At 34.9% G+C, this 10,223-nt stretch overlaps 1 protein-coding gene across 1 annotated transcript in view; it reads right to left on the bottom strand.

The window, feature by feature from the left end:
* ELTD1 (EGF, latrophilin and seven transmembrane domain containing 1) overlaps nt 1-10,223 on the bottom strand; it is a 218,516-nt gene that overhangs the window by 43,220 nt on the left and 165,073 nt on the right. The window contains exons 8-9 of the mRNA XM_006888583.1: nt 5,626-5,832; nt 775-788 (exon numbers count right to left, since the gene is read on the bottom strand). Coding sequence (XP_006888645.1) covers nt 775-788; nt 5,626-5,832 — 221 coding nt within the window. The remainder of the gene's footprint in view (nt 1-774; nt 789-5,625; nt 5,833-10,223) is intronic.

Here is a 10,223-nt window from a genome sequence, read left to right as displayed (position 1 = left end):
TCTCCTCATAGAGCCCAGCCTCTCGGATAATCTGCTCTGCATACAGGTTGAAAAGGTATGGAGACAGGACACATCCCTGGCGTATACCCTTCCCAATTTTGAACCATGCAGTGTTGCCCTGCTCTGTTCTGTGTCTTCATTCAACAAAAGTTGAATATCTACTAAAAATCAGCCATTGTTCTCCAAAATGCTTTATTTTTTCTCCCTGACCTTATATTCTAGTAATTTCTAGATGAGAAATAATTATATAACAAATAAAATAGGATGAGGGGGGAAATGATAAGTAGATTGAACTGGTAACGCTTTTCACAGAATACCTAAAAGGATTTATCAGTGAACAGAGGGAGTGAGCCAAGAATAGACATGGGAACTGAGGATTCCTGATTGTTGTGACAATAACGGGAAAATTTTAAAGTGGCTAAACAGAATTCTTCCACAAATATCCAGTATCCAATGCAGTTACAGTACAATGAGTGAGGTGAAGAGTTTTGAGGATAGAATAATAGATCGTCAAGGCTGGATAACAAGGTCTCCTAGGGAGAAAGCTGTGAAATTTCCTGTGTGATTTAAAGTCTCAGAAACCCAATGGAGGATCAGCTTTGAGTTGGTATCCACTGTCTAGAAATCAATTTTTAGAGATTGACTAGACTATGAGGGTTTTTTTCTTTTTCAATAAATAGCAGAATTCTTTTTAGAATAATTTTAAGTTAATTATAACACTTTAAATAAAAAGTTTTCTAAGTTTTAGTAGTAATTTAATTGAATGTTGAATACCCTATATTTGCATCCTATAGCCAAAAAAAGCAGTTATTCATAATTACCTAGAAGTTTAGAGTCCTAGGAAGTACATGTAGTATTAAGAAGCAAAGAGAATCAAAATACATATTTAAACTTAATCGTTGTTAAAAGGAGCCCTGCTGGCACAGTAGTTAAATACTGAGTTGATATGCAAATTGTTAGTTCTTCGCACTGACTAGACACTCTTTAGGAAAAAGTTATGGAAATATGCTTCTACAAAGAATCTGGCACAGATGTCTGATGGGATATTTTACTTTCTCCAACAATATCAATAAAATTCAGAATTACCTTGACAGAAACAAGTTAAAATAGGTAAACATTATTAAGTGGAAGAGTTGTATGAAATGATACCTAAAATCTTTAAATAACTAGCTATTAACAAAAGTATGTGTTGAATGTCTATTATGAAAGCGACATTGTGTAAGGAGAAGGAATTATCAGTTAAAAATGTAAAGCTTCTGCTCTCAGAGAAAATTGTTTTTCTGAATGATATTTTAAACACTTTAAAGAACATCATGCTGGGAAAGCCAGAGTGTCAGAGATAAAAAGGAAGACCATCAACAAGATGGGCTGATAGAACACCAGTAACAATGGTCCTGAGCATACTGGAAATATGTCATATAATGCTGTATAGAGGCAACTCATGGCTGCTGTGATGTTAAACACTGTGACACTGATGTGTTAAATGCAATAATGGTTACCTATAGCAGACAGTGTTTGGTGGAGCTCCCTGATTAACACAAGTTTGGAAGCAGGAGTGGCATCTACTTCCAAAATAGCTTGCCTCTGGAAACCCTATGAACTTGGAGAAATGATGAAGTTATAAAATTGTTCAGGTCTTTCATTCATAGAGACACTATGAGTTGTCTATAACTGGACAGCACCTAACAACTTGTCTGGATGCTCTGCTGAAACTCGTTCAGCATTATAACAATGTGCACATCTTCACTGACAGGTAGTGGATGTTGTGCATGAACTAACTATGAACCAGCATCACAAACATAAAATCAAACCAAACAAAGCCCAGTGTCACCAAGTCTATTCTGATTCATGTTTTTGTTGTGTATTGTCGAGTTGGAACCAAGCGACAGCTGACGGCTCTCTTGAGGGTTTTCAGAGGCAATTAATCACATGGGAGGAGATTACTCATCCTTCTCCCATTGAGAAGCTGGTAGATTTGAACCACACACCTTCTGAATTGCAGCTTAGCTTCTTGCCACTCTTGTACCATAATTTTTGAAAGTTGCTGAAGTTTACAGAGGCAGACTGCTACATCTTTATTGAGAAAAGTGACTGGTGGATTTGAATGGCTGCTGTTTTAGGTTTGTAGCGGTGCATTTAACCACTGTGCCATCCAGGTTTACCTAGATGTAACATTAGAATTTACTATTGAACCATTTAACATGACACTGCTTGTTATTGTGGCACAGGAGAAGGAAGTGCTTCCTTTTAATTTACCCTAGGGTGTGCATTAAATATAAAGCAGAAATAACAACAACAACAACAACAACAAACGCCCAACCTAGAACATTAATAGAGTAATGTTACAGTGGGAAAGAAAGTTCACAGAAAAGAGGAAAAAAACAACAAAAAAAGAAGGTTGCCTGGAAGTCTAATACTCAAACAAGAGCTAAAGAAAGAAAAATGGAAAGAGAACAAAAATAGTTGGAGAGGGCACAATAGCAAACAAATTCTCAGGAAAACTTCCAGAAAAGATAGCTGTACATTTTCAGATTTAAACAGTTGTTCATGGTATACCCTACTATGACAAATATTATTATTATGACAAATATTAATATTATTAATATTATCAGGGGCCCTGGTGGCTTAAAGAGTAAGTATTTGGCTGCTATCAGAAAAATCGGTGGTTTGAATGCAACAAAAATTCAGAAGGAGAAAAACTCTCATAAGGATTTGCTGTTGTGTATCCTTAAGTGACCCTCCAAAGGGTTTTCAGAAGCAATAAGTCACATGGGAGCTGACTGACCATCTCTCTCTCACAAAACTGGTGCAGATTCAAACCACAAACTTTTGTGTTGGCAGCACAATTCCTTACCACTAAACCACCAGAGCTTCCTGTGTGGCTGTTCTAATTCATTTGATCATATAAATTAAAAGGCATATTGCCATGGGAAAATCTGCTGTTAGGGACCTCTCCAAAGTACTGAAGAGCAATGATGTCTCTCTGGAGACTAAGGTGCATCTGATACAGGCCATGGTCTTTGCAATCACTTGTTATGCATCAGAGAGTTGGACAATGACTAGGGAGGATAGAAGGAGCACTGACGCCTTTGAGCTGTGGTGGTAGAGAATAGTATTGAGGGTACCATGGACTGCTAGGAAAACAAACAGATTTATTCTGGAAAGGATCAAACCAGGCTGCTCCTTGGAGGCAAGGATTCTGAGGCTTCCTCTAACATACTTTGGACATGTTGTAAGGAAGGACCGGTCCTTGGAGAGGGACATCATGCTTGGGAGGGAGGGACAGCGCAGGAGAAGAAGACCCTCTATGAGGTGGATTGATTCGGTGACTGGGGTAATCTGGATGGGTGTGTCAGAGACAGTGCGATTGGCACAGGAAGGAGCAGAGTTTAGGGCTGTTGTTCATAGGGTCGCTGTGAGTCACAAGAGACTCGACGACACATAACAACAACAACATATACAACATATACAACAAAAATACAAACTCAGGGATTCAGTGGAGAAATATGTATTAATGGTTGAATTTGCAAAAAAGTTAGCAGAAGAGTTTCTTTCAATTTCCTCAGATATCTCTTTTTTAAGAAAAATTCCGATGATTTTCTTCTTATCCTTGGGAACCAGGAAATAGATACATCAATGAAATCATTGACCAAGGAAGTAAATTAATGGCAAAAAAATAATATCATTAATTATAGTAGTGATAATTTTTTGTTGTTTTTGTTTTTATATGTTTTATTTGGTGTGGCTTGTTTTTAACACAAGAAATATTAAGCAGGGTTTTCCTTAGGATTTTATGATTTGATAAATTATTCCATTAACAAAAAACTAGAAAACCATCAAATAATGTGAAAGAACAATGTTTGGATTCTACTGTCAAAGGTGATCACTTGTGTCTTCCATCTTGTCAGATGTTTAAATGTTCTTCAAAATCTAAGTTTGATTTAAATTAGTATAACACTCCATACATCTTTTCTCCACCTACATAATGTTCAGGAGTGTTTCAATTTGAACTACTTACCTTCCTTTTCTGTAGATTATAGCTCATGTTGATTTGTGAGAGTCCATGAGTAATACAAATTGTTAATTTCTCAACTATAGATGGGAAGGTTGGCATTTATTAGAACAAATGAGAACATCTCACAAGACAGACTTGGTGATTTGCTTCCAAAAGGTCATAACTTTGAAAATCCTATGGAGCAGTTTTTCCTTCCATACATAGCGTCACCATGAGCTATAATCTACTTCACCACAGCAGAGATCCACCTGGTTTCTCCCTACGGTAGATGTCTCTGTGCAAAGTTACATCTTAGCATTTTGTGTGATACTATATGGATTTTTCCTTTCTTTTCACCTTCACCCATTCAGCTGCCTCACTGCTTCCTATATTTTATCAGTAAACAATGCAAATACAATTTAATTAATTAATTAACTAATTAATTGTATTTTATTTAATTTTGGCATTAATAATTTACAATTTCCTTCCCCATTAATTTTCTTAGGTTTATAAAAAGAATTAATTACCCAGCTATTACCACATTTCCTCCTATTCTTTGTAAATAAATCAGTATAAAATATATTATCACATTCATATTGTATAGTTTTAATTATTTATGATTTTGAAAAAATACTTTAAAAATGAATGAATGGAATCCCAAAATCTCTGTAGATGTTAATTGAAATGAAAAAGAAACAACCTAAATTTTAAAAAAAAGAAAAGAAAAAAGGATGAAATCACAATTAAAAAAAAAAAAATTAAAAAAAAATACTTTAAAAAAGAGAAAATGGTTTCAGATAATTTCTTTATATTCTTGTGCTTTAGGTGATCCTCTCACTTCTCTTTGATAAAATACAGATTTTAAAAAATCAATATTCAAATCTGAAAATTTTCTTTTAAATGAAAATGTTTAAGCAAATATTCCCTTTGTTACAAGAGAGCTGCAGTGGTATAATCCAAAGAAAGCAAAACGACTCACCCAAAGGTGGTGAGTCCACCAGATGGGCAATCTCTTCCTGTATAATTTATAGCCACTGGAAACCCCACTGGAAAATTAACTATGAGTTGCTTCTTGCTCAACAAAAACAAAAAAAAAATTCATTCCCTGAATATATGGAGATTTTTCCAAAGAAACAATGAAATTAATAATAAAATTAAGTATCTGACTTCATTTCAGAGAATCAAAACTATTTTTATTAGAAAGCTTAAAGAACGTTAATGTATACTGCATTGAAACAGATGAGGGAGAGATCTGTTTAAAAGGGATATATGATTGGGTATTACTGTAATGACAGGAGTCCAGAGTAAAGTCTGCACAGTGGAGTGGACTTGGGGGGAGGGATTGTATAAAAATTAAATACTTTTACTTTTCAAAGAGAAAAGCAAACGGGGAGGGGCAGGCAGAAAAGTGCAACAATGAATGAATGGAAATCCTAAGTCTCTGTAAACTTTCATTAAAATTGATCTTAAAAAGAGAGAAAAGAACATTTAAATTAAAATATTCCTTACAAATATTAGTTGAAATCATAGCCATTGAATTACATATACTGAAATACACACAATGACAGCAAAAATTCTTTCTTATATATCATAATCACAACAACTAACCATAATCATTGATAACTAACTACTTACCTTAACATGACTTAATGTAAAGGCAATATTTTCAAGTTCATAAAATGTGGGTGGATCTGAACTAATTGACACCGAAATGACTGAAGAGATGACTCTATCTTCCTCTTCAGAATGATCTGAATTCTGAGGGTCCAGTATGTTTTCATATGAAGAAAGCAAAGGACCAATACTTTTATAATGTAGAAAAGCAACTGCAACATTTCCTATTAAAAAATAATGTATCCAGTAAGATTCTCATTAAAAAATTGTACAGACACTTTTAATATAAAGATCAACATTGATTATTAGATAATGTTTTACTCTAAGGGAACTATAGAAATACTTCCACATGAAATGAAATTACAATGAGCCTAACACCTCACCCTCAAACTTTGCTAAAATTTGTAAGCACAGAACTCAATGAATCTAACATGGTGATGGATTGTAGTTATTTGCAAAAACTATATTTAGAAGATAATATTTCTAGATAAATTCACACCCATGATTCAACTGAGAACTAGAATGTATTTTCCTTAGAAAGGTGCAAGTCTGATTTATCACATCCATGTTCAAATAAGTGATTTCAAGCTATTAAAACAAAATTAACACAAACTTACAGTATTAACACAAGTTTAGCATTAAAATTAAAAAAAACCCTTACTATTATATGTGATAGTCATCTTTTTTTTCTCACAGGAAATGATATTAATATGTAAATTAATAGATAAATATAACCATTATAAAAAATATAGTATTCTTATAAGTGGAAACTTAAGAGATGAGTTATAAGATATTATTGAGTTCAGCGTTATGGCCACTGATGACAATCAACTCTGGGTAAAATATTATGCATCATCACCACCACTCTCCACACCACACACACACACACACACACACACACACACACACACACAAGTGTATGTGTACACACACTCATTAAATGCAGCACATCTACACAAAAGTCAGTACTAGAAATGCAATCCCATCAGAACAGAATACCCTGCAGCTATTTTATCCTTAATCTTGGGTTTGAGTGTGTCAGAGATGGTGAAGTTGGCTCAGGATAGGAAAAGAGTCTAAGCCATCAGTCATTCATGGGTTTACTATGAGTAATAGTCTGGATGATGCATAACAAAAATAACTCCACTACAGAACTGTAATTAGCCTCAGTTTTGTAGCATTAAAAGCATGTGAACAGCTTAACATCTAGATCTAGTATCTTTAAAAATAACTATTTACAAGTTTGGTCTTATTCCCTGGTACTTGGAATACAGAACCTATGGGCACTAAGTTGAGGGCTTCACATTCATGATTTACACTTAAAAGTAGATGTCTGGTAAGTCTAACATTTCGCTTACATAGCTACAAGAAAATCAATGTTTTTATTTTTATATTTCCCACATAGAAAAGTGTGATACTGACACTGAATCCAGCCTGAGAAAAGAACCTTTGGGGTCACTTTGACCTAGTCCAGTTGATGAACCAGTGCTTGAAAGAGTGACTTCCCAGATGGTCCTCAGAGGAGAGCATTACAATCAAGTGGTATTCCAAAATGAGAAAGTGGGTTTTAAAATTCTATTGCCTACTGCTCTACATTCAACATAAAAATCTTATTCAACTTGAAATTTCTACTCTGAGTAGATGAGGTCATTAATATAGGATTGGCTAAGGTATGTGTTCTTAAAATATCTCTTTTCCCTCATTTTTTGTGTTTCTCCAACATACATTGTGATTTATACAACCTTTTACTTGTACACAATAATTTATCTAAATTGTTTCATTTATGTACATTTTGTATTATACAATAATTTCTGCACATTTTTGTTTTATGTTTGATCTATGGTTTTTATTCTCCCATCAAGTCCCCATTATATCTTACCTATGCCTTTATACACACCAGTCTCTCCACTATCTCTGATGACCTAATGATTTCCTTTTCTTTCTTCCACATCCTTCTCTCTTTTCCCTTTTGAATAGTTTTATATATTTTGTTTCTATTAGCTAATTGCAATTACCAGGTTGTAACTTAACTCATTTCTTCCTAGGTTGATCATCCCTTGGCTTGCTCCTTTGATGTCTACTCCATTTGCCCCCCTCACATCTTCAACTCCTCAGTTACCCTTCTATTTTCAGATGTAGTCTTATGTAGTGTTTCAGAGAAGGCTCTCATAACTAAATTTAATGGAATACTATAGGATCTCTACAAGAAAAAAAGGGCTGATAACCCAATTACAAAATAGTAAAAAGACATGAAAAGGTGCTTCACAAAATAAGACTTTCAGACAAGTAACAAACACATGAAGAAATGTTCAAAATATTTGGCAGTCAGAGAGACGCAAATCAAAATGAGCTACCATCTTGCCTCAGCAATAATATCAAAGTTGGAACTCTTGTGCACTGCTGGTGGGATTTTAAAGTGGTACAACCACTATGAAAAGTAGTTTGGTGATTCCTCAAAAAATGTAAACATAGAAATCTCATATAACTCTTCCACTGCTAGGAATATAGTCCAAGGATATGAAGGCTGATGCATGAATGGAGACATACATACCTACGTTCATAGCAACATTATTAACAATAGCAATACAATGTAATCAATCAAAATTCCATCAACATCAAAAGGATAGAGAAATTGATATATTTATACAATGACATACTATGTTGGACTAAAGAATAACAAAGTATCTGTAAAATAAAACACAACATGGAAGAATCTAGTAAGCATTATATTGCGTGAAGTAACTCAGTCACAAAAGGACAAATATTGAATAAACATCTTTTCATCAATTTTTTAAATGTCATTTCAGTATATGTCTTTTCTCATTATTTTAATTCTCTTCAATTCCAATAACTGCTTACTAGTCCTAGACTTTTTCTAGTCTTTAATTTTCTAACTATCTTCTTTCTGTACATTATAGTATCATTGTTGTTGTTATGTGCCATCAAGTCACCTGAAACTCATGGTGACCTATGTACAACAGCTCTGAACCCTTCCCTGTTCTGAATCAGTTATAATGATACTGAACACCTACCTCCATTGCCCTAGTTGCTGTATCAATCCATGTCATCCAAGGTCTGCCTCTCCCACACTAACCCTATTACCTTCTGAGCATAATCATCTCCAAGGATCAAGTCCCTCCTTGCCACATGCCTAAAGCACATGAGACGGAGCTTCAAAATCCTAGCCTCCAAGGAGAAACTTGGTTTCACCCTCTCCAAGACAGACCTATTTTCAGGGCAGTCCATGGTATGTCTAAGACTCTTCTCCAGCACCACAACTCAAAGGCATTAATTCTTCTTCTGTCACCTTTAGTCATTATAAGGATCTCTGATGCATAGGAAGTAGTTGAAAAGACCATGGTCTCTATCAAGCACACCTTAGTCTCTAGACTGACTTCATTTCTTCCCAGCACTCTGGAGAGATATTTGACAGCAGACATACCTAACGCAATTCCTATTTTGATTTTGTGACTGCTGTCGCCAAGAGTACTGAGTGTGGAGCCAAGCAAGCTGTAACTGTTAACAACCTCAATCTCTTCTCCATCCGTTATGGTGCTTTGTTCCATTTGGCCCAGTGGTAAGAATCTTTGTCTCCTTGATGCTAAGTTTCCATCTACAAGGAAGACTACAGTCCTTGACCTTCTACATCAGGGGTTTCAGGCCCTCCTCAGTTTCAGCGAGCAAGGTTGTGTCATCTGCATAACGTAGGTTGTTGATGAGTCTTCCCCAGTCCTGATGCCACTTTCCTCCTCATAAAGCCCAGCCTCCCGAATGATCTGTTCTGCATATAGATTGAAAAGGTATGGAGAAAGGATGCATCCTTGATGCACTCCCTTCCTGATTCTGAACCACACAGCATTTCCCTGCTCTGTTTTGAGGACTGCTTCCTGGTCCAAGTATAGGTTTTTCATAAGCACCGTCAGATGTTCTGAGATTCCCAATCTCTTCAAGATTAATTGCAATTTGTTGTGATCCACACAGTCAAACATCTTTGAATAATCAGTGAAACATATATAGATATACCTCTGCTATTCTTTGCTTTTATTCTAAGATCCAACTTGCACTGATGATAATGTCCCTAGTACTGTGGCCTCTTCTAGATCCAGCTTGAATTTCTGACTGTTCATTTCTGGATAATTTTCAGCAAGAGTTTGCTTGTGTGTATCATAACTAAGGTCTAAAAAACTTCCCGGTAATTTCCTATTGTATCATTAGTCATTCTTTATCTTATTTTTTTCTCTACTATGTTTTTCTTAGGCTTTTCTTACTGTCCTCTCTTGAATCTAGTTGCAGCCTTCAGTAGAACATATTTAACCATTTCCATAGAATAAATAAGCGTGATAAATTATGGAGAAATAAAAAAATGGAATCTGCAATGAATTACATAACTTCTTAGTGAATCTATGTTCCCAAGTGTCTTTATTGCTATTTTCAAATGAGATTAACTAAAGTATACCTTCTTAATGGGGCTTAATACATTGCATTATTTTATCATCGATGTATTACCTCTATCCATTTCATCTAATCAGTGTAAGAACTTTAAAAAACAATTATGTACAGTCTCTCTTTTTTTACAATAGCTCCCCCCCTTTTCTTATTTGTTTTTTTTTATTTT

This window comes from Elephantulus edwardii, unplaced genomic scaffold (genome assembly GCF_000299155.1).
Source record: "Elephantulus edwardii isolate Elephantulus edwardi_28Jun2011 unplaced genomic scaffold, EleEdw1.0 scaffold00069, whole genome shotgun sequence".
Classification (NCBI taxonomy): Eukaryota; Metazoa; Chordata; class Mammalia; order Macroscelidea; family Macroscelididae; genus Elephantulus; species Elephantulus edwardii.
This window is presented reverse-complemented; position numbering and strand designations above follow the sequence as displayed.